The sequence below is a fragment of the Rhododendron vialii genome, chromosome 4a (genome assembly GCF_030253575.1).
Source record: "Rhododendron vialii isolate Sample 1 chromosome 4a, ASM3025357v1".
In the NCBI taxonomy this organism is placed as follows: domain Eukaryota; kingdom Viridiplantae; phylum Streptophyta; class Magnoliopsida; order Ericales; family Ericaceae; genus Rhododendron; species Rhododendron vialii.
The window spans coordinates 17,288,870-17,314,094 of record NC_080560.1 but is presented as its reverse complement, the minus strand read 5'-3'; the positions used below and the strand labels follow the sequence as shown (position 1 = coordinate 17,314,094).

The window sequence follows — 25,225 nt, the reverse complement described above, 5'->3', positions numbered from 1 at the left end:
TAAAGAAGTGAAAGTATTGCAAGAAATCCAGTAGAGCACAAGTAGCTAGACAAGACAAAACCCTAAATTGTAACCATATTTATCAGGAAGTTTGTCTCCCTTATAGGAACTGAGGTACGAAGTGTTCACATTTCAAACACCTCCAAAAACCATAATTCCTATTTGTCAATTCGCATCTTGGATTATAATGACCTAATTAGCCCAGTCCCCTAAGCTAGTATATTCGCATGGTCTTCTTAAAAGGGTAGATAGAAAGGCATGTGTGACGACTTGGGAAGAGAACAAAATAAGGCAAACAAGTGTAGAGACGTTGAAGAGGATACAACCCGCTCTTGTACTTGAGACTGTGCATGTTGCCTGGCTGAAGGAGCCCGCTCTTGATCCCTCTTCAAGCCAAAAAGTAGAAGTCCCTTTACTCGCTACTGACAAAAGATTGAAAGCGTGCTCAATGCTTACATATATCGCAGTAGTGCTGTATCATGAAAGCTCCACAGTTGTAACAAAAAGAATGTCCACACCTGTGATCAATCCTCGGGGAAAGGGAAAAAGAGAGAAGCAAAATTAAGCAGATAACATGAGTTAGAAAGTGTAATGATCATTGGGATACCGCAATGGAGTCTGGCAAAGGTAAAAAAACAACTACAACTACATCAATAACAGAACTGGTTATATGAACCGCATGATCAAATTAAGTCCGATCATGTGCCTCCCTAAAGAAAACAGCAATTTTTTTCTTCAAGGAAAACATGGCAGGATCATTCGAAACAAGACCATAAAGCATCCCGAGTAAGGATATAACCATAGTTGTCAAATCGATGACCAAAATTACGTTTTTGTGATTCATGAATTGAAACAAATTGAGAGTCTTAAGATTTGGTAATATTTCTGAATCTGTTTAAGATATGTATTTCCGAGAAGATGTTTCCTACACATATCAAATACTATAACTGATAAAATTATACACTACTGCCCCATAAAACAAGTGTTTGATGGGTAGCCAACAAGAAAATGCCGCAGAATCAAACTATTGGGCCCTGCAGTGAAATTTCCTTCTCCCAACCCCTCATATCTCTGGTTCTTTCCACATTGCATTCAAGCGACTATGCATGAAATGAGCAGGGATGTCCAGTTCTACCAAGCAGAAAACCTCTTGGCAATGCCGGATAAAAACTTTGTCAACGTCCCATGGTTAGGTTACATCCGTCGCAACAAGGCTTGAATTGTTTCCCTCACTGGACCATTCAACTTTACTCCTAAAACTACCAACAAAGCTAAACGGAAAACAAAAAATAAACACCACTCAAAAACACCACAAGTCGCTGCTTACCAAGATCCAAACACAGCTTGATGGTGGGATACCAGAATGGTTTCAATTGGAGGAGATTCTAAACAACATCAAGATGTGGTGGTGGTCGGCACCCTATTATTCTTCTATCTGATCATTAAAGAACGAAGCCATGGGTATCAGTAGCATACTGACTCCTCATTGTGATCTTTGCTTTCCATGTTCATAACTTCTTGTGTAGTATTTTTCTTGGGTCTGATTTTCTTTTGGTATTTTAATTTGTCCCTTCAGTTCTCTGTCTTGGTTCTGCAAGTGTTTTCTTTTCTTTCAGACATAAATCACCGGAAAACTGGATTTAAATTGTATGGCAAAATTCGATTTTGTATCTGTTTATATCCATTTTTGGCACCAAATCTAGGACTAGCATTGGAGGGCCATTTAATTATTTTTTAATTAAATTGGGCCGAAGTTATGCGATTGTTGGTTGTTAAGTTTATTGGGCCATGGATTTTCTATTACATTTGGGCCCAATAACCAAACACATCCCATAGAAGACACGGCCCATGGAGGATGGAGCCAATCTGGATCAAGAGCAAGGCCCATGGATTAAGGGTTATTCTGGAGGCAGCCACTTTGTGCATATATTGCCAAAAGTTATGTCTGTCTCCAATCATTCCCCACCCATACCCCCAATGATTGGGGACTAGATGAGTTCTATTATGTTGTTGTTGTAGTTATTCTGGAGGCAGTTATTTTCCTTCTAAGTTCAAAGGCTATTGACTCAGCCAATGGGCCACATGTCAAGCAGTAGCACAAAATGACGGAGTGTGGTAGTTATCAAATGAACCCATGATCTTGGTAACTGCTCTTAGTTTTTGATAACTGTCCACTCACGCAGCAAAAAAGGGAAATTATGGGACACTTGTCGGCCTGTGGTGCAAGCAGAAATTCAGATTCAGGCCTAAACCAGCTCACTTCTTTGCCTATATATAGCAAAATCAAAGAAGAAAAAGGGGTCTAACACCAATCAAAGCCCAGCGCTTCAAAACACTTTCCTACTTTCAGCAAAGTAGACTATCGAGTACCTCGTACTCAAACCCCATTCGAACTTACTTCTTTAAGTAGTCTGAATTTTAATTTTCTTGTACCACTTTATTATCCCAGTATAATAAAATTTACCATTTACGTTCCATTTCCTATACGACTAGGAAATTCTAAGTCCACAACTGTGTGGCAAACCACGAACCTCCTTGTGATCATTATTCATTACCCTTCAGGTCACACACAATTGCCTTACAAGTTGGAAGTCACGATTCACGGCAATCTCCATCCGAAGTTAGGCGCTACAAGTCTTGGCATGCCCGCACTCAACCAACCAACGCCTGTAAATGCATCTGCGCCTTGCTCGGCGTACGTGTGTCAAAAACGAGAGTTTTCAGTATCCCAACAAAGTACTATAATGTTGGATTGAAAACATGGAGGAGCATCCAAGTACAAAGACCCAAGTACAGGAACAAGAGCCAATTGTCACCTCTAGTGCATTATAACCTCATGAAGTGCCAATAGATGTTATCTAAAATCAAGAGCATTCTACATCAATAGTAGAACATAGCCAAACGAGAATGGCTTTCATATTCCCATTTCAGAAAGCAAGCACAATTCACCATATCAAACAGATTCGCAAAAACATCATTTCAATTAACAAAACATATGAAAACAAGGTTATATATGATGAAAAAAGCAAACACATTCGCAGCGAGAAACCAAACCTGCAGAGGATAAACAAGCAACCCTCGGTTTTCTCAACATATATCATGCACTTGGGACACCTCGTCCACTTCTTGTCCTTGGCAAGCTTCATCAACATGATATCCTCTCTCCCTCTCTCATCCTTGTTCAGTTTCTGATACTCCGAGCACTCAATCCCCGGATGCCACGGAACCTTACACCGCGCACAAAACAATCGATTGCAGTTGGGACACTCCGCCTCCGCAATAGCCTCACCACACCCACCCCCACCTCCTCCTCCATTGCCACCGCCGTCGTCAATCATAAGGGCCGAGCAATCCTTGAAAGGGCAGTAAAATTTCTCCGAGGTTAGAATCACGGACTCACAGAGAGCACTGCCCCACCTATCAGACACATCCGGCGGAAGGATCCGACTGCAGTGGTCCGGGTCCAGTACACCCTTGTCGCAACCCGAATCAGGGCAGGGGACATGGGTTATGTTTTGGTCAAGCTTTGAGCATACGTACTTGACAATGCAATCGGAACAGTAAGAATGAGAGCAACCCATTCCGGTGAATGACTCGGAGAAGTGTTTGGTCTCGGTGCAGATTTCACATGCGAAGGTAACAGTAACAGTGGTGGAAGGGGAGTTAGAAGACTCGCCGGGTTCGATGACCGAGTGGGTTCGTTCGAAGGAATCTGATGAATAAAGGAACTGAACTTCGTCGTCGTCGTCCGTCGGGTCGTCGAGGTCGATAATTCCTGTCTTCTTCTGACGGCCGCGGGTTTATGGGAGGAGAGAGGCCATTATCGCGAGCTGGAGGTCTAGGCCGTCGTCGGAGTAGTGCTCCACGGAGATCACATCGTCGGGTGGCGTTGCGCAGAGTATCGACACGTCGTCGGGAATGTCGATTGTTGTTCCTGCGCGGTTGGTGGCCATTGGTGTGTCTAGAAGAGGTTCCTTGATTCTGGTTTTGGGGGTGGGAGGAGCGTCCTTGTTCATGTTCGATTTGGGATTTTATTTTCGATTCGTCTTCTGCGATGACACAAAGGGGGATGTTCCTCTCCTCTGATTCTGGGTTTTTTGACTCGAAAAGGGTTTCTGGCCCGAGCGAAGACAAAAATATTTCTTTTCTAAAATTGTTACACTTTCATATCCCTCTTGTCTTTAATCAGGTGCAATTTAGATTCATATACGGGATAATTTAGATTCATACACGGGGCAATTTAAGGAGCAATTTAGGTTTATACACGGGATAACTTATGTTCATACACAAAGCAACTTAAGAGGCAATTTATGTTCATATACGAAACAATTTAAATTAAAACAACTTAAATTCATACACAGAGTAACTTAAGTTCATACAATGTACAACTTAGATTCATAAGCATTATTAACATTTCTACAACCAAAATACATTGTCAGTTGTGCACAAAAGCCCTACCTTTAAATTTCGGAAAAAAGAAGAGAACTGACCTCTCACCTCAACCTCTTTTCTTTTCTTTTCCTTTTGCTTTCTTTTTGGTGGAAAATACTGCCTCTACCTCTGCTTTCTACTTCTAATGGCACCCCTTTCGAGGACGGAACCAGAATTTTATTCTAGCAGTGGCAAAATATACACTAAAAAAATTTAGTGGTGGCGAGACTATATAAGTTGGGCATAATTTTTTTTATATATATAATAATTGCATTTTTTTAAATTTTTGTCGTAGCGATCGCCGCCACTAGACCCCCCTATCCCATCCTTGACCGCTTTACAAAGAAACCCAACTAAAAAAAAGAAAGGGGTCTGCTCCTTTTTCCAACTCTCTTTTCCCCTTCTCCCTTACTTTCTTTTTCGTGTATTTTTTTATTTTGCAGGAACAGGAGTGAGAAGATACTCACTCAAACTCTCTCTCTAGCTGTTAGGTATGGTCTGTGGTAAAGAAAATCGGGGGGCTTTCTTCCACTTCTCTTGCGCCCAAAAACCAAAGACATGAATACATATGAGCAACAAGAATTGTGCTCTCGAGGATCCAGAACCTGGACCTAGAAAATGCCTCGAAAATCATGGGCCTCCTCCTAATCCAAGACCACGGGGAGAAAGAGATGATTCACTTAGGCTGTATTTGAAACTTATGGAAAGGAAAGGAAAATAAAATTAAATTAAAAAAATTTCCCTTTCATTGTTTGATTGGAAGAAAAAGAAAGAAGAAAATAAAAGTTTTAAGTTCAGTGAATAGGAAATTTTCCCTCCTATTTTCTTTCCTTTTTCTTTTCCTTTCCTTTCTTTTCTTTTCTATAGGTTCCAAACGGAGCTTAGCCTTCGGCCCCAAATCGCCAGTCCACTCAGTGGTGTTCAAGGCGAGAAAAGATCTGGGTTTGGCCTCAAACTCTCCGTACGCCACTGTCCCCGTCGTCTTCTCCGTCATCGTTCCGGCTGCTCTCACGGCCTAGCCAAAAGCAGCCACTGCTCTCTCTGGTTTGGCGGCGGGGAGGGAAAAGGGAGAAAAGAGGAGAAATTGATTTGGGTTAGGGTTTGGGACGTGTGGGGGTATATTAGACATTTTGCTTGGCCCTTTCCATGTATTCTCAATTATTTTTCTTCCTTTTATTTCTAGAGCAATTTTATGAAAACTTTTCCATGAGTTGCAAAATGTTTGCCCCACCTCCCATTGTCCAGTAATTCCCCCTTCTGGCCCCTTCATTGCCTTCTTTGCGCAGGGAAATTGTTCTTTTTTAGGAGGTGCACACCTTGCTAGACACTAAAATGTGCATATTTCAAGTAGTGCTATTGGTATCGACGGGTATCATATCGAAAATGGATCAACGGCCGCGCCAGGCCAACTCCGGTCACCGGAAGGCCGATCCAAGCCGTCCAAAAATTCTATAAAAAAAACGAGGGAGCCCAAGTGAGAATCAGCGGCATCCGATATGTGTAGGTGCTCGATCCAAACACCATATTTTTTTCGTACATAAAATCTTAGAACTGAATAAGCCTCTAAATCGAAAGGTTTAACCAGCAAGCCAACCCTTTCAGTTGATGCACATTTGTACTTTTGAAAAAATAAATAAATAAAGTTCCCCTAGGATACACATAATATAGTATGGTAGACAAAAAATATATATATTTAGGCTCTGTTTGGAACTTATGGAAAGGAAAAGAAAGGAAAGGGAAATAAAAGAGAAGGAAAATGAGAGGAAAATGAGAGGAAAAATTTATTGTTCACTACGCTCAAAATCTTTATTTTCTTCTCTCTTTCTTTACAACCAAACAATAGGAGGAAAAATTCTTTCATATTCATTTCTTTTTCCTGAGTTCCAAACAGAGCCTAAATGATGCTGTATAATACTCCTTAAAGATAAAATAAAAGCTCGAGTTCTGGAATACTCCTAGTAGTCTACGTACTTACTTTTGGTACGTTGTGTTTGGTTTCAACATTTTCAATAGATTTGAGAGTGCAATTTTATCTCTTTTAAGAGTTGGAAGATGTATCGATTCCAATCAAAAGTAATTAATTAAGTAAATCTTAGATTTTTAGTTTTATTATATTTCTCTCTTTTTATGATAATAGTGTGATCTATGTTGTTAATAGTAACCAATAAAAAAAAATGGGTAATCTAAATCTTAGATTTTTAGTTTTATTATATTTCTCTATTTTTATGATAAAATAGTGTGATCTATGTTTTTAATAGTAACCAATAAAAAAAATTGGTAATCTACACTCACTTTTAGGTGGTTGAACAAAATACCTCCTTCATGTTCGCACACCCCTTTCATTGGTACAATATGTGTCATCTTGATGCATATCTAAAACCCAAACCAAAGAAGTGGCCAAGAATCTAAAACCCTATACCGAAAAAAAGGAATCTCAAAACCCTTCTATACCCTCCTAATTAACCCAAGCCACCATCAAGCCACGCATTGTCAAAAGACTCAAAACACTGAAGAAGAACATATAAACGACATGAACAAGGCCGCTTCCACACCCAAATCAAAATTAAAATCAAAACCAAAACCAAGTCACAAAAAAACAATGCGCATCAACCACGTCGAGATAATCGATTTAACCGACGAAAACAGAGAGCTCCAAGAGATGACAATGGCATCTCACCTTCCCAAAACCCGGAAAAAGAGAACCATCGTTGACCTTGATGCTTACGACGTCCATGATGAAGTTCGACTCCTTTATTCATCACCTTCCTGCAAGAAAACCCGAGTAGAAATTGGCGAGTCTTCTAACTCCCCTTCCACAGCCGTTATGTTCATCTGCGAAATCTACATGGAGACTAAACTCTACTCGGAGTCATTCGCAATAATGGGTTGCACTCACTCTTACTGTTCCGATTGTGTGACCAAGTACGTATCCTCAAAACTCGACCAAAACATTACCCAAGTCTGCTGCCCTATTACGGATTGCAACAAGGGTGTATTGGACCCGGAGCACTGCCGTGCGATTTTACCACCGGAGGTGTTTGATAAGTGGGGCAGTGCTCTCCGTGAGTCTGCCTTTGTAGCCTCCAAGAAATTTTATTGCCCTTATAAGGATTGCTCAGCCTTTATGATAGACGATGACGATGGTGATGGGGAAGGTGAGGCTATTGCGCAGGTGGAGTGTCCATACTGCAACAGATACTTTTGCGTGCAGTGCTAGGTTCTGTGGCATCAGGGGATTGACTGCTCGGAGTTTCAGAAACTGCACGAGGATGAGAGAGAAAGAGAGGATATCATGTTGATGAATCTTGCTAAGAAGAAGAAATGGCCGAGGTGTCCCCAATGCAAGGCTTATATCCAGAAAAACGGGGGCTGCAACAGTATGAAATGCAGGTTTGCTTTCTTCTTGCAATTGTGTTTGCTTTCCTCATCATATTAGTTTCTTTTCTTTTTCTTTTTTTGTTTGGTTAATTGAATGATCTTTTTGCAATTTCTGAAATGCAAATATCAAGTCATTCTTGTTTATCTATGTACTACTATTCTTGTGGATGCTAATCTTGCATGTGGCTGCGGATATTCGGAGGATTCATTTGTAAACTTGTCTCTCAAGTTCTGTTTTCTAAATTATGAAGTCTGCAAATCTGTTATTGAAGACAAACACTAGGATTATATATGTAATGGAAATTACTGCTGCAATTCTGTACGTGATGAGTTGATCAAGTCAACTACTGCACACTTGTTGCGATAGGTTAAGGGCTAAAGAGTACTCTCTCTTGGCTCACGTACTTGAGATTGGTTCTGCTTTGTAATCAATATGGGATCTCAAAGGTTTTCGATGTACCTGTTTGGAGATTATTTTCTTTATACATCTATGTATCTTTCTCTTTCTTTCGGTTGCCAGCGCCTATTCTTCTAGGGTTTGGTTGGCATTGGTTGTCCAAAGCTTTTGCGCCAACCTAGTTGAGATGGTTTCTGAGAATAACTTATTCATGAAGCTCGTTAGTATGGAGCTCAATCTCGGCTCCGGATTAAAATAATTTATTACCGGTAATAGAGTATTACCGGTAATAGATTGTTTTTAATCCGAATTGTTCAAAACAATTTTGAATCGCCGAAATTGAGCCACTTCCGTGAATAACTTAATTCTCGTTCTTTGGTTATGATGTCTTTTATTCATTTCCCTTCAATCTTTGATCCTCTATTGTTTCAAGGATTAATAAAATGTTTAGTATTGTTATCGATGGCTTATGCTTATTGACTTGGTAAAGGAAACCAGATTAAGGATTTATTCATGCCGGAAGGAATCTTGTTGAAAAAGGAAAATTGGCAAAAGATTTTTGGAAGTTGAGTGTCCTTGTAGGCTTGCCACCAAGACTTAATGGGAGCGCAATCAAGATTTAATGGGAGACGAGATCTCTGGACATCGGCATAGCCAGGATATTGATTTCGGGTGGAGCCGGCTTAATAGAGATATATTTATTATCAAAACGTATATTTATTACTATCATAAGGTTTATTTGTATATTAAAATAATTCTAGCATAATGCAGTTAAAATATAACAATTATTATAATTTTTTTTAGACTACTTCAAATATCACGTGCTTATTTTTTATCAAATTAAATCAAAATTATTAATATTATAATTAGCTATATATGACTGATTATCAATAATATTCAAAATCACACACGGGGCGGTTCAATGGACAACTATTTAGACACCTAAAAAAACACCTCAAATCTCAATCACATAGTTCCCGATCAAATTTTTATGATCCGAACCGTTCAATGTGTGCAGAATAAGATTTTAAGGGTGCCCGCGAGAAATTAGCAAAAAAAAAATGACCTGAAAGTGCTTGTTTTAAGCAGTTTTTAATTGAACCGTTCATTAAATCTAAGCTAAAAACTGCTCAGATCAAGCCCTTTTCGATCTTTTTTTTTGTTGATTTCTTGCAAGTAGCCTTAAAATCACGTTCTGATCACATTAAGCGGTTCAGATTATCAAAATTTGATCGAAAACTATGAGGTGTTTTTTTAGGTGTCTAAATAGTTGTCCATTGAACCGCCCCGATATATATATATATATATATATATATATATATATATATATATATATATATATATATATATATATATATATATATATATATATATATATATAATAAAATTTTAAAACTCGAACGCTTGGAGAGTCAGGGTTGGGTTGGCCGGGGGCCCCCAGACCCCAACATAGCTCCACTCCTAGTCATGGGCGGATTTATGTAGGGGAAATTGCATATCAGTGGAGAAAGGGGTAAATAATGCCCAAGTGATGGAGAGGTTTTTTCGAAATTGCATAAATATGGAACAGAGGAAAAAAAATTCCTCATACATGAAACGGAGGAAAAAATATTCCCCATACATGGAGCTCGAATCTGGGTTTTCTAAATTGCCTTTTTTATGAATTTAAATTACCCCTTCTATGGACTTAAGTTGCTCCTTTTATGAACTTAAGTTGTCCCTTCTATGAATTTTCTGGGTATTCAATTTCTTGAGCATTTTTTCAATCTCCTTACCATTTCTATTATTTTCTGAGAAATTTGAAATATGGATTATTTGAAGATTTACATGAAATGGACCAACTGAAATTCTCCATGCATGAAACGGAGGAAAAAAAAATTTCCAAAACATGAAGTCGGTTTGTAGTTAAATCTGAGTTTGAACCTAAGTTGCCCCTTTTATGAATTTAAGTTGCCACTTCTATGGACCTAAGTTGTCCCTTCTATGAATCTAAGTTGTCTCTTAATTAGCTAGTAGCATAACTTCTTCACATTTTCAAGTAAAACCAAACAATAAATTTCAAGTGGCAATTCCTAGAATCTAAAAGCAAAAATATAAAGTGGATGCTAGAAAATATACATCTTATTTTCTCTATCATTTCTCTTTCTAAAAAATTACCCAAAATACATTAATCTCAAAATACTTTAAAAACTCAAATCAGCAAGTAACCTAGATCTCAAATTTCTCAGAAAATAAAAGAAATGGTAAGGAAATTAAAGAAATGCTAGCTCAAAAAATTAAATACTTAGGAAGTTCATAGAAGGGACAACTTAGGTTCATAAAAGGGACAACTCAGGTCCATAGAAGGGACAACTTAAATTCATAAAAGGGCAACTTAGGTTTAAACTCATATTTGACTACAAATCGATTTCATGTTTTGGAAATTTTTTTTCCTCCGTTTCATGCATGGAAAATTTCAGTTGGTCCGTTTCATGCAAATCTACAAATAACCAAGATCCCAAATTTCTCAAAAAATAATAAAAATTGTAAGGATATTGAAGAAATACTCAAGAAATTGAATACCCGGGAAGTTCATAGAAGGGGCAATTTAGATTCATAGAATGGGCAATTTAGGTCCATAAAAGGGGCAACTTAAATTCATAGAGGGGGCAACTTAGGAGTTCCAGATTCGGACTCCATGTATGGAGAATATTTTTTCCTCTGTTTCATGTATGGGGAATTTTTTTTCCTCCATTTCATATTTATGCAATTTCGAAAAAACCTCTCCATCACTTGGGCATTATTTACCCCTTTCTCGGCTTATATGCAATTTTCCCATTTATGTATAGGAAGGGGAGTTTATTGACACCACTGAGTTGGAAACCCCACCAGTCACCAGAGAATACATATGTTTTCAGACATTTTTGGTAATTTTGCCCAAAGATCTTTTGAACATGTGGTTCTTGCCCAAAGAAAATAGTATAATAGTCCCATAATAAGTAAAATACTTGCCAAGAATTTTTAAGTAACACACTCTCTCTATAAGAAAGACATCAACTTTAGGCAAAATAGATTGACTGTGACTTTTTTCTAAAGTTATTCCATGCCCAGAGCGGCTGAGCATGAACCTGAATCACATGTTTAGATGGTGTATACACACTTGGGAGTTGACGTAATTCCATGCCTTGGCCTGGGGTGATGTTTACTCAAAGTTTTTTGTTTCTACTTGAACAGTCCAACTGCCACTTTTCTTTGTTCACTTGGGGTTCCAAATCCTAAGCCTATCTCTCAGCACAGTTTTCAATAAATTTTCTCTTCAATCTAGCTACCTCTCTCTATTTCTCTCCACTTATTATTATAATAAATCTTTCTTTCAAAAGTCAAAACCTTCACCAAACACAACCATAGGGTTTATATTCAATTTGGTACTTAATCAGACGTATACAGGATGTTTGGTTAATACTCCTATAAATAAAGCTTTCTATTCTTGGTGTTGTTTTAGTTACTCTTAACTTTGCCTAACTTCCACTAACTGACGATCGATTATGTTGGTTCATGTGGGCAGCATGCCCTTAGGAAGGATTTCATTCCTTTCCAAAGCAGGGCCCATAGTCGAGGGAGCGCGAGCACGGATGGCAAGCACTCGGAATACAGTCGCCACTTTGATTTTGAAGGTCTGACATTCAAGAAACCGTATTTCGAAGCACTTGTTGCGCTATTTGATTTGGAAGAGTGAAGGAACCAGTCCGTTATAATCATATCTGGATTCGGGAGCCAGGTTACGAGAGGGGAAAGATTTTAAGGCACCCCTCTCACCTAATTCGGAGATCAATCTCTACTTAGGCATTTGCGAAAATATTTGCGATTCTGTTTAATTAATCAATGCTTTAGCTATTTAGGGTGGGGGAACAGTTTAACGGGGATTAAATGCTTCGTTCGTCGCTATATCAAATAAGATCACCCCAAGCGTAGGGTATAAGCGTCCAATTGAAGCATAATAATTCAGAAGACCGGGATCGTACCCACGAGAATAATTAATATGGCTTTGCTGGATTTATAGATGTAAGCACGGATTTTCAGCTTTTAGACAGCCAACTTGGTTTTACATTTGCGGTGGAAAGAAAAAGGGCTAAATTAAAAAGCAAATAAACTAGGATAAAAACAGGTTAGATCTAGGAATTACTAACACCCATGACTCGAGTTGAATTACATTTTTCACCCAATTACACGGTTTAAGATACTCAATTAAGATTCCCAAACCGGAAAATGATGGTTCGATTACCAAGCTAGCTCTAGAATTTATTTAGCAAATATCTCGTGCGACAGAGCTCCAAGCATCATGTGTGGTAAGTAGGCGATACTCTTACCTACACATGATCAAGGAGATTAACACCTTAACGATTTGACAAATAAACCCGAACCCCACATCGATGATCGAACCAAAAATTCAAACTTTATTGGTGAAAAAAATGTAATTTTTGCTCGAGTCATGAGATGCTAATCACCCCATGACCTAACCTTGAAAAACTACTCACACATATCTATTGAGATAAGAGTAAGCAAAAATCTACTTAGCATAATTGAAATAACAAAGCTAGAAGAAAATTAGATTAAACGATAGATCGAGGGATTTGCTACAACTTTAATGAAGATGAGAGTAACAAAAACTAACTAATTAAGACAGAAATATAAAGATTCAAAGCTGAAAAATTGAAGAACAACCAAGAACAATTCCAAAATCTAGATCTAGATCTAAAAATGATGCAATCAAAATCTATTCTACTTCCAAGGTACCCCCAGAATATTCTTCAAAAGATGCTTCAAAATTACCCTCCAAGACTCTCAGCATCGATTGCGAAGGCCTTAAGCTGTTGTGCTAATGGCCTCGATACCGATGGAAAGAATTCCTTCCAATCGATGCCGAGACAGTTAGGAGTTGGGCATGGATTGCTCGGTATCGATTGAAGTTGGAATGGTCCATCGATGCCGAGCCACTTAAGTTGAACTGATCCCATGAAAGCCCCTCGGTACCGATGGAGTAAATAGTCTCCTACCGATCCCGAGAAACTTAAACTCCTGTGCTTGATCACTTCGGTACCGATGGCTCCTGTCATGTCCTACCGATGCCGAATCAATTATCTCCAGCTCTTGGTCTTGCTCTCTACCTTGGCCATGTCTGGCCTTAGCGAGCCGTCGGGTCACCTTGCCTTAGCCATCGGGTCTTAAAACTTTGTTATTAGGGGATTTTCTACAAAACAAAATCAATACACCTGACGAGTAGAAAGTAATCAAAACAACTAAGTTTAAGCGATAAAATAAAATAAAACTAAATAACTAGCGCACCCTCTATTTGCATAATCAGGTGCTCATCATTAAAGCTGTAATATTTTGCAGGATGTGATAGAATAGCATGGATGCAAAAGCAGTAAATAGGATAAAATCAGGTTCTGTTTAGAAGAGCAAACTCAGTGCACTGTTCCAAATTTGACATGCGCAAGAAAGAACTTGCTTGCACTGACCAAAGCCACTGCACGCAGTTCCAACACGCGCACGCCGAAATGCAACACGCGCACACGGATGTGCCTTTCTTACAGGCTCTATTTTTATCTTCCTTTGGGCTCTAGAAAGACCAATACACACCCAAGATAAACCAATCAGTTATAATATACAATTTAATGGCTGAAAAGCCCTACAAATGAACAAAACACCCCATAAACAGTGTGGAGACAAAATAACGGCCTAAGGCCAAGTTACTCGTGCAAGGCCACTCACTGGTCAGAGACAGATTGGCGCGCGTGTATGGCACTCCGGCACGTGCGTGTTGCACTCCGGTGCGCGCATCATACCATTTAACCAGTGTTTGGTTTATATGTTTTTAGGTTCTAGAACATATCTAGAATAATCCCAAGAGTACTCCACAGCCCCAGATATGCAGATTGAAATACAACTAGCATTTCTAACAAAGGAAATCAGTAAACTGGTTATTTACATGCTTAACAATGATCTATATACAAGAAAATGCATAAAACGGTAGGAAACCAATCTCACACAATCCTGCCCGCGCAGCCATAGAGTGGCGCGCACGAGAATGGGACCGACGCGCGTTGGTTCCTACTAGGACGGTTTTTGAAACCTTGTCAATTTTGGGGTCAGGACTGAAAATTAATTACCATTCTTGACCCTGCCAGCCCCCCTCAGGGATCAGAACAGAAAACAGTAGGTAAGCTATACCTAAAATGAGTTTGAAAGAGTACTTGAGTTTTAAGGTTTGGGGTTGAAAATAGGATTTAAGGTGTTTGAAAATGTTGAGATGGAAGAACAAGGAATGTCGTTCTTGAGGATTAGGGCTTGTTAAATGTTGTAACCCCTTGCTAGGGTTATATTTTTGGTAACCCTTGAAATGGATTAAATATGAGGGTATATATAGAGAGGGATGGCGGTAGATATGGTGCAAAGAAAAGAGCTCAGTCAGTCTACGAGGCCTGGCGAAGGTTGCTTGGTGGTTAAGCTTACCAGCCCATAAAGGTGATGGGAACAGGTTTTGAACGGCCCGCGCTAGTGGCACTCTGGCGCACGCGGGTTGCGCCTTGGCACGCATGGGTCAACGGTCAAGTTTTGACTGTTGACCACCACTTGTCCGTTTGACCTGCGCGCATTGGTGCCATACTGGCGCACGCATGCCAAACCAACCCGCGTGTGGGTCAACGGTCAAGCTTTGACTGTTGACCACATCTGGCAGCTTGATCCGCGTGCATTGTTTCTCAACCAACGCATGTCAATAGGGTTTTTTGCTTTTTGAAGTGGCTTAGGATTAGGTTAGGTTCAAGGGTTTTGCAAACACTCAAAGCTCAAACACTTGACATTTCCGAGGTGTTCTTGATCCGTTTCATCATTGGGGAATCAGAAACCGTAAGTAAACTAATCTGGAAGCCTAGTTTGGGGTGTCTATAGTTCATTATACTTTTCTAACGCTTGTTATCTATTTAATCGGTTGATGGTTTGTCTCTTTTGCACATTTCTCACAGGTGTGGATGCTTATTCTCTTACAAGCAAACTATTAGGGTAAAAACAAGGTCGCAAAACGGCGCACAAATAGTCGAACCTCAAACAGTCTTCAAAGTGCGCAACAACACAGCAAAAACGCAGCAGAACCAGATCTGATTATCAGCAGTTCAACACACAAATAAACGACAAATATGCAGTGAACAGAGTAGAAAAATTCAACAGTAACTAGACTTATCTGGGTTGGGCACTAAAATGTTGATTTCCTTCCCTTGATTTAAGCTTTACATAGCCTTTTTCTTCACTTTCAAATACTGAAACATAGGGCTAGACGAAGACCCACTTTTTCCTTCTTCTTTTTCTTCTTACAGCATTTTTGTTAGAAAAAGTAATTTGTAAATCTTCTAGAATAATGTAGAATAAGTATTTAAATATCTAAGTTTAAAATAATTAAAAGTGTATAGAAGTAATAATTACATTAGAAGATATTTGTATTTATGCACATGAGTATGACTAGATAATTCTAGAAAAAGCATAAGAGATGTTTTGTAATTAAGCACATGAATTTTAATTAGACTATTCTAGAAATGGGAAAAGCTAGGGCTCTATAAATAGAGCTAAGTTGTACTCATTTTTGTGAAGTAATGAAAAGCACTTCTATAAAGCCTTTGACTCCTTTGTACAACTGCATCAATCATCCCTTCTTTTCTTTACAACTTACTTCTCTTGTCCAATTTCATTCAAAATCTAACTAAGCACCCCAACAGTTTTCTACTTCTTACAAAGAACAAAGACCCCCTTTTAAATTTTTTACAATGATATAAATATTTCGGTACAAGTTTCAAGACACGCACTTCACATATTACTTACTAAGTATAAAAGATATAAAGAAATTACAACAATGCCCCCAAAAAGTAAGACAATCAAAATACCCAAATTGGGTTTAAAAATTTCTCACATCCTCCCTTAAAACCAATCTCCAAAAGTCTTCATGCCAAGCATCAACTTGAATCTCCCAAACACGTCATGCTTCAAAAGCTTCGTGAAAATATAGACAACTTGATCATAAGCTTTGTGAAAATATCGACAACTTCAATCTCCACTTCCTTTTGCTTCACATGCTCCCGGATGAAGTGGAAATGAGTGTCAATATGATTGCTCCTTTCATGAAATGCTAGATTCTATGCCAAGGAGATTGGCGATCTATTATCAATATGCATATGCATGTACCTTCGTGAGATTTACTTGTGGATATCCCAAGTTCTCCAACAAATTTCTCAACCTAATAGCATGACAAACAGCAGAGTTAGCGGCCACATACTTCGCTTCACAAGTGGACAAAGTAACAATGGGTTGCTTCTTAGAAGACTAAGTAAAAACGACATTTGTATAAAAATAAAAATAAAAAAAAGCGAAGCCCGAAGTACTTTTCCTTTCATCTAAATTTCCTATCCAATCACTAGCAGAATAGCCAATAAATTTAAAATCATCACAACAAGAGTAAAACAAGCCGTTATTGAGTGTACTTTTGATGTAACAAATAATTCTCTTCGCCGCATTGAAATGTGATTGATTCAGTGCATACTTCCATGTATCTACTAACCAACTCAACACGATAAAGTATATATGTCTAGCCTAGTGCAAGTGAGATACTGGAAACTTCTTCCAACTAAACTTTTAAAGTAAGTTGGATCAACATCGCCATCATTAGTGTTCTTCCAAAGATCTAGTCCACTTTCAATGGATTACACTCGTTTCAACATTTTCAATAGATTTGAGAGTGCAATTTTAAGAGTTGCAAGATATCGATTCCGATGAAAAGTTTTTTTTTTTATTTTGCTCGGCAAATCTTAGATTTTTTTTTTTTTGATTGGCAAAAAAATTTATTCATAACTTGACAAATGATACATCGAGGAAGCCCAAATATAGGCCTCAAAGTATATATGAAGCAAAGCATAAGGCTAAGGAAAGGAAAACAAAAAGACGAGCAAATACATTAGTAAATCTTAGATTTTTTAGTTTTATTTCTCTCTTTTTAAGATAATAGTGGGATTTATGTTGTTAATAGTAACCAATAAGAAAGTGGGTAATGAACACTCACTTTTTAGATGGTTGGACAAAGTCAGGCTCCCTTTTAGTTCCACACATCGCTTTCATTGGTGCAATATGTGTCATCTTGATGCATTTCTCTTTCACTTGGGCTTCTTCTTTTTTTTCCTTAAGTTATCAAGTTCTTGAAAAAGAATTATTTTGCTTAGTGAAATCGAATATAGACCTTTCATGATTCATTCTAATTCCTGAGAACCAATAAGTAGTTGAAAAGGGTGAAAGGCCGACACAAAATTCAAAGTGACTACGCTTAATGATTGGTCAACCTTCAATAGTCACATAATTCTTCAGTGAATCAGTAGGTCGTGCACTTGCGCTTTCAATCATCGCTCTTACTAATTTTATATTCGAATATGAAAATGAAAGAGAAGTAATGAATTACTAATTTCGAAATAGAATTTTATAGTTGAATTAACCCATTTTTTACCGGGGATACATTAAATTCCAATGGACTAAATAAATCATGTCATCTAATTACAAGTTACCATCATTTAAGGGCACAATAACAAACTTTCAAGAATTCCAAATCATGGCAACAATCATAATTTTGCCGAAACAAGGCAATGAAGAGGCCAAGAATCTAAAACCCTATATACCGGAAAAAAAGAATCTCAAAACCCTACTATACATGTATACTCTCCTCACCCAAGCCACCACCAAGCCATGCAAATTGTCAAAACATTGAAGAACAACGTATAAACGCAATAGACATGAACAAGGCCGCTTCCACACCCAAATCAAATTCAAAACCAAAACCACGTCATAAAAAGACAATGCGCATCAACCGCGCAGAGATAATCGAGCTTGCCAACGATAACAGAGAGCTCCAAGAGACGATAATGGCGTCTCACCTTCCCCAAACCCGCCGTCGGAAAAAGAGAACCATCATCGACCGTGATGCTTACGACCACCATGATGAAGTTTCAATTCCTTTATCATCACCTTCCGGCAAGAAAACCCGAGTGGGAATGGGCGAGTCTTCTAACTCCCCTTCCACCACCATTATACCTTCGTCTGGGAAAAAAAAACAAAAGAAGCTTCGTCGTTCAAAAAAGAAAACCTTCGTCTGCAAAATCTGCATCGAGACAAAACCCTACTCGGAGTCGTTCGCAATGATGGGTTGCACTCACTCTTACTGTTCCGATTGTGTGATCAAGTTCGAATCCTCAAAACTCGAACAAAACTTTACCCAAATCCGCTGCCCTATTCCGGATTGCAACAAGGGTGTATTGGACCCGGAGCACTGCCGTGCAATTTTACCACCGGAGGTGTTTGATAAGTGGGGCGGTGCTCTCTGTGAGTCTGCCTTTGTAGCCTCCAAGAAATTTTACTGCCCTTATAAGGATTGCTCAGCCTTTATGATAGACGATGATGATGGCGATGGCGATGGAGAAAGTAAGGCTATTGCGAAGGCGGGGTGTCTATACTGCAACAGATATTTTTGCGCGCAGTGCAAGGTTCCGTGGCATAAGGGGATTGATTGCTCGGAGTTTCAGAAACTGCACGAGGATGAGAGAGAAAGAGAGGATATCAAGTTGCTGAAACTTGCTAAGAAGAAGAAGTGGGCTAGGTGTCCCCATTGCAAGGCTTATGTGGAGAAAAAGGGGGGCTGCAACAATATGTTCTGCAGGTTTGCTTTCTTGTTGCAATTGTGTTTGCTTTCCTCATACATATGATTATTAATCTCTCTCTTTTTTCTTTTTTCTTTTTTTGAGTTGCTTAATTGAAGATCTTTTTTTAGCAATTTCTGAAACGTGAATATGAAGTCATTCTTGTTTGTCTATATATATTATTCGTGTGGAATTGACAAACAAACAAAACCAGACTCGAGTCCTGTCTTCTTGTGGACGCTAATCTTGTGGCTCTGAATATTCAGAGCATTCATTTGTAAACTTGTCTCAAGGCCTGTTTTCTAAATTCTGAAGTCTGAAAATTTATGTTATTGAAGACAAACACTTGGATTCTGTTATGGAAATTACTGCTGCAATTCTGTGATGAGTTCAAGTCACCTCAACTGTTGCATTCTTGTTACTCAAATTATACTTCTCTGAAATCTGAAGTCATCTTCTAGCTGCTGTTGTGCCTACTAGTTTTGGCTAAAAAAGTACTCTCTTGGCTCACGTGAGAATTGAGATTGGATCTGCTATGTAATATGGGATCTCGGAGGTTTTTGTTCTACCTGTTTGGAGATTATTTTCTTTACTACATTGTATATTTCTCTTTCTTTTGGTTGTGTTGGCCTCTCGCCAGCACTTCTACCTCCGGGGTTTGGTTGGCATGTGATTGTCCAAGGCCTCCATACTAACCTAGTTGGGATGGTTGTTCTTTGGGGTGATGTTTTTTATGCATTTCCCTTTAATCTTTGATCCTATATTGTTAATTTCAAGGATTAATAAAATGTTGTTTTTGCTCTAAAAAGAAAAAGAAAAACCAGACTCGAGAGACACAAATTAACACCAGAAATTGTTATCGGTGACTTGTGCTTATTGACTTGGTAAAGGAAACCAAATTAAATAAGGATTCATTCATGCCGAAAGGAATCTGGTTGGAAAAAGGAAAATTGGGAAAAGAGTTTTGGCAAGTTGAGAGACCTTGTAGGCCCGCAACCAAGACTTGACGAGATCTCAGGCATGGGTGGATTTATGTATGCGCGCAAGGGTGTCTACTTAGTTGAGAAACCCACCAGATAATAAACAATCATTCTACCATCGCATTCATTTACACACTCAATCACACATTCACACTTACAATAAAGGTAGAGCCCGCATACATAAACACAGTGTGTATGGGTCCCACCCTTGTTGTGAATATCGGTGTGTAAATAGATGTAGTGTTAGAATTTTCCTAAATATGTATACGGACAATTTTGGTAATTTTACCCCACAAACTTTTGAACACGTGGTTGTTGCCCCAAGGATAATATAATTGTCCCATAAATTCTATACCTTTGGTTCTTGCCCCATAAGTACAATAATTGTCCAGAATTTTTGGATAATTTTCTCTCTCTCAATATAAAAGACATAGACTTTGGGCAAAATGGATTAAGATTGCGTTCTTTTGGACTTAACTTAAATTTAACTTAAATCTGATAGTGTTGTCTTTATTTGAATTTTTTTTGCACTTGTTAATTTTGCGTCAAACTTTTATGGATTATTGATTCTCTTGACGAGAGGAATCGGAAAAGTAAATTTTTTTTTACTTTTACCCAAGTATTTTAAAAAATAACTACTTTTTAACCTCAAAAAAAAAAGTCAAGACAAATAAATATTTCACAAAAGTTTGGCGCAAAATTAACAAATACGAAAAAATTCAAATAAGGACAAATTTCTCAGATTTAAGTTAAATTTGAGTTAAGTTCAAAAGAACTCGGCCATGTGACTTTTTTGTGAAGTTATTTCATGCCCTGAATAGGTTAAACACGAATCTGGATCACATATTTTATATTTATGTGAGGTCTGCGCATTTGGGAGTTGACCTCTTACATTTGTGTGATCCAAGTTTGCGCTCAATCATGTCTCAGGGGCATTGAATAATTTTATAATTTCTCTTTTTGTTGTGTATTTTTGGATGACAATATTTTTCACATCCTCTTTTTTTATAAAAGCACTTCAATTTTTGTCTTTTAGTGAAGCTTTTATGTGTGTTTTTCATTAGAACCAGTCTACTGGCACAGCAAATCTGTGCTCAGATTGTGCACAGATTTCTATGTGGGGCCCACTAAGAGTCCCACACAAGTGATTCAAGCCGTTCATTATGTTTAAAACATTTTTTCAAAATCCTCCGCGAAAAATCAGCTCAATTCGATACCTATAAATGCTTGATTTAATCATCTAACTTTTCATTCAAGTTTTTAGAGAATGAAAAGTTAGACAATTAAATCAAATACATACTTATAGGTATCGGATTAAGCTGATTTTTTGCGGAGGCCCTTGAAAAAATGTTTTAAACATAATAAACAGCTCGGATCACTTGTGTGGGACCCTTAGTGGGCCCCACATAGAAATCTGTGCACAATCTGTGCACAGATTTGCTGTGCCAATAGACTTTTTGTTTTCACTAAAACACAAGAAAATGAGTGGACTTATCAAAAACGAGAGTGCGAAAATTATGACCCTTTTGAAATTGTAATCTTATGTTATAAATAGATATCCCTTTTTGTTTTGAGATATCCACTTGTCTACTTTTTGTATGGCATTTCAGTGTAATATTTGGAGATCTATTGTAAATGAAATATCGGAGTGATTTTCGCATTCTCTAAATTGTTAACAGCACTCTAAGGTTAACAATTTGAGGAATGCAAAAAAGAACTTCATATTTGTAGTGTTCCCCATGAATTGTATACAACATCGGTAGTTGTCTTCTTAAATCTTTTTTGTTAATTCATTTTTTTTCTTCTCCTTTTCGTTTACCTTTTTGCCGATTATCAAGTACAAAAAAATTTATATACAATAGATAATTGACCCCACTATCAGTGAATCCAAGTTATGCCCCTTATCTCGGAGCTTGGGTTTCTTCGAGTTTTTTCGGGCACAAGACGATGGACACTATAAATATACCACTAGTTAAGTGACAGGGGTGTGAGACATTGGTTAGGTGAAAAATAGAGATGTATGAGAGGAAATATATACTTAAGGACTGGAGTGAGCGAGAAATCAACAACCCCTGAGTAAGAGGGGCTTTGGTAGGGGTATGGGATACGTATTTTGTCCACAACACAATGGCCTTGTTCGATGTTAGAAAAATGGGTCGGTTCGGACCGGACCCAACCCACATGGGTCGTCCACATGAGTTATGTGAATGAGCTGGTTAGAAGGATGAGACAACTTCTAATCTTTATCTGTTAGGAGAGTTCAAAGATAATAGATCTCCTCCATCTATTAGAAGACTTTGAACTCTTGGACTTTAATCTATAAATATAGTCCTGCAGATATTTGGAGATACGCACAATACAAAAGAGTTAGAGTTCCATCTCTCATTTTCCAAGAGAAAAATTCTCCTGTCAAATATCTTCTCTCTCTAGGGTTTCCATCAAAGAACCCTAGGATTTGCGGTGTGGATATCAAGAGTAGACTCTAGTAGTCTCCTCTACCCGGCGCGAAGAGAAAACGGTGTTCGTGAACGTAATCGGTGCTTGTAGAGCGGGTCTTAGATCGTGAAAAACTTGAAGCAATTCAATTCCGCTACGCTTCAATCGTACGTGTAAGTCTTATGTGATTTATGAGCTTTCGATCCTATAAAGTTGACAGTTTCCAAATTTTACTTTGTTTTAATTTTATTTTTCAATCATTACCCTATATCTTTCTTCAATCATTACCCTATTTTTTTAATTATTAATTTCATTTCTCTTTCTATCTCTCTTAACTCATTATTTATCCTCCAATCATTATCTTATTTCTCTCTTCATCCACCACCAAAACTAAAATACCCAAAGTTACCAAACGAACAAGGCCAATGTGATTACCTACTTTTGTCGTGGTGAAAACACACACACTCTCTCTCTCGGTCGAACCGCATAAACTTGGTTTTCTCTTTCTTACGTGTGTTCGTGGTTATTTTGTGAGTGTTTTTATTAGCTTGGATGAGATTCAGGGGTTAATAGTTCGCAACAACTAATTAGAACATCGAAAACAAAAATCTCAATGACGGCTTAGTAATTCTATTAATGGAAAAAATCTAAAATCAGCCCATTGGGCTGACAATAAGAAGTGTGAATATATATTAAAAAGTGTAAAAAATATATATAAAAATATGTGTTTTTCTTATTCTCTTATGTGCTTATTGTCAACCCATTGGGCTGACAATAGAAAGACCGTTCTAATAATAGTCCTTTGTTTTAGGGGATCAGCAGAGCATGATATTGCTTATAGTATGTGACATGCATGTATATAAACTATATCTAGCTTTTCAAAGAAATACACATCTTTACCTTCTTTCAGAATTTATTATCAAATGTTTAACAATCGATTTGATAGCTGGTGTTATCATTCAATTTGGGATATGCTGTTCAATTTTAGGGTAATCGTAATAGGGAGAAAATCCATTAGGGTTAATTTCATTCAACGTAAAATATATATGTACAAGCTGTATAATAATTACATTACGGTCCTAGATACTTAAACTAATTACATGATAAGACACATAATTGCACTAGATACAAATAGATCCATCATCTAACACTCCCCCTCAAGTTGGTGCGAAGATATCAATCAAGCCCAACTTGAACACAATAGGATGAAAACTCTTGCTACCCAGCCCTTTTGTGAATATATCAGCTAACTGATCTCCAGATCTCACAAATGGCATACATATCAAACCCTCATTCAACTTTTCCTTGATAAAGTGTCGATCAATCTCTATGTGCTTCGTTCTGTCATGTTGAACGGGATTATGAGCAATGTTAATGGCAGCTTTATTGTCGCAGTAGAGTTTCATTGGAACACTGTAAGCAAATCTCAAATCAAGTAACAAAGTTTGGAGCCACAAGAGCTCGCAAACACCATGAGCCATAGCTCTATATTCAGCTTCTGCGCTAGACCTAGCGACTACCGATTGCTTCTTACTTCGCCAGGTAATCAAATTACCCCCAAGGAAAGTGCAATAGCCAGAAGTAGAACGCCTATCATCCACAGAACCAGTCCAGTCAGGATCAGTGAATGCCTCCAATCGCAAATGGCCATGATTAGAGAATAGAATTCCTTTTCCTGGAGCTGATTTCAGATACCTCAAAATACGATAAACTGCATCTAGATGTGATGTACGAGGATCATGCATAAACTGACTAACAACACCTACTGCATAAGTAATATCTGGTCGAGTGTGGGCCAAATATATTAGTCGACCCACAAGTCGCTGATACCTTTCCTTATCAGTACGCTCCCCCACATCTCCACTAAGATGATGATTCGCCTCAATAGAAGAATCTGCAGGTCTACAGCCCAACATACCTGTTTCTTCCAAAAAATCAAGTATATACTTGCGTTGGGAAATAAAAATACCTCTATCAGACCTCGCTACTTCCATTCCAAGAAAGTATCTCAATGATCACAAGTCCTTAATCTTGAACTCTTGAGCTAGACGAGACTTAAGGTTATGAATCTCACTCACATCATTGCCTGTCATTATTATGTCATCAACATAAACAATAAGGACAGCAATCTTACCATTACTTTGCCGGATGAACATCGTATGATCTGCATGGCTTTGCTTGTAACCAAAACTTAACATAGCTTTAGAAAACCTACCAAACCAATCTCTAGGTGACTGTTTCAGCCCATAAAGTGCCTTCTTCAATCTACACACCTTTCCTTCACTTGCAGGAGAAAAGAAACCTGGTGGAATATCCATATAAACTTCCTACTCTAAATCACCATGGAGGAATGCATTTTTCACATCAAACTGTTGAAGAGGCCAATTCAAGTGGGCAGCACACGAGAGGAGAGCTCACACAGAATTCATCTTCGCTACCGGAGCAAACATCTACTCATAGTCAATACCATAAGTTTGAGTAAAACCTTTGGCAACTAGCCTTGCCTTGTATCTCTCAACTGTACCATCAGCCTTTTGTTTAATAGTGAACACCCACTTACAGCCCACTGGTTTCTTCCCTCCTGGAAGTGACACTAGATCCCAGGTGTCATTCTTTTTCAAAGCTGTCATCTCTTCTACCATAGCTCCTTTTCACTTAGGTATCTTGAATGCATCTTGCCAATTCTGTAGAATAGATATAGAGGAAAGAGAAGAGACAAAGGCATGGTACGAAGGAGACAAACGGTCATAAGAAACAAACTGTGAGATAGGATGTTGAGTACAAGATCTAACACCTTTTCGAATAGCAATAGGAACATTGTCAGGATCCATAGGAGGAGGTTCAATAAGAGAAGAATCATTACCAGAAGAGTCAGCTGAGGAATCTGGAACTGGAGTGGGTGA

General features: G+C 38.2%; 3 protein-coding genes across 3 annotated transcripts; 2 read left to right on the top strand and 1 right to left on the bottom strand.

Moving 5' to 3' along the window:
* LOC131323751 (E3 ubiquitin-protein ligase RSL1-like) lies at positions 1-3,800 on the bottom strand (the record flags this gene model as incomplete). Its single annotated transcript, XM_058355596.1, has 2 exons — positions 1-518; positions 3,055-3,800. Coding segments are annotated over 2 exons (819 nt in total), but the record flags the coding sequence as incomplete, so codon positions are not given.
* A 3,230-nt stretch (positions 3,801-7,030) lies between these two features.
* Positions 7,031-8,092, top strand: LOC131323750 (uncharacterized). The gene is made up of 3 exons (XM_058355595.1): positions 7,031-7,603; positions 7,664-7,808; positions 7,941-8,092. The coding sequence occupies exons 1-3, from the start codon at positions 7,031-7,033 to the stop codon at positions 8,090-8,092; spliced, it is 870 nt and encodes a 289-aa protein (XP_058211578.1).
* A 9,877-nt stretch (positions 8,093-17,969) lies between these two features.
* On the top strand, positions 17,970-18,972 carry LOC131323749 (E3 ubiquitin-protein ligase RSL1-like). Its single transcript, XM_058355593.1, has one exon. It carries the CDS (start codon positions 18,007-18,009, stop codon positions 18,970-18,972), a length of 966 nt encoding a protein of 321 aa, XP_058211576.1. The 5' UTR covers positions 17,970-18,006.
* Positions 18,973-25,225: the final 6,253 nt, after the last annotated feature.

Excerpts from the sequence above, each read along its gene's own strand:
- LOC131323749 (XM_058355593.1), top strand. The coding sequence starts at position 18,007 with ATGAACAAGGCCGCTTCCACACCCAAATCAAATTCAAAACCAAAACCA.
- LOC131323750 (XM_058355595.1), top strand. The coding sequence starts at position 7,031 with ATGCGCATCAACCACGTCGAGATAATCGATTTAACCGACGAAAACAGA. Across the intron at positions 7,604-7,663 it reads AAGGTGAGGCTATTGCGCAG|GGGATTGACTGCTCGGAGTT; the intron begins GTGGAGTGTCCA and ends CTGTGGCATCAG. Across the intron at positions 7,809-7,940 it reads GAAAAACGGGGGCTGCAACA|TCATTCTTGTTTATCTATGT; the intron begins GTATGAAATGCA and ends GCAAATATCAAG.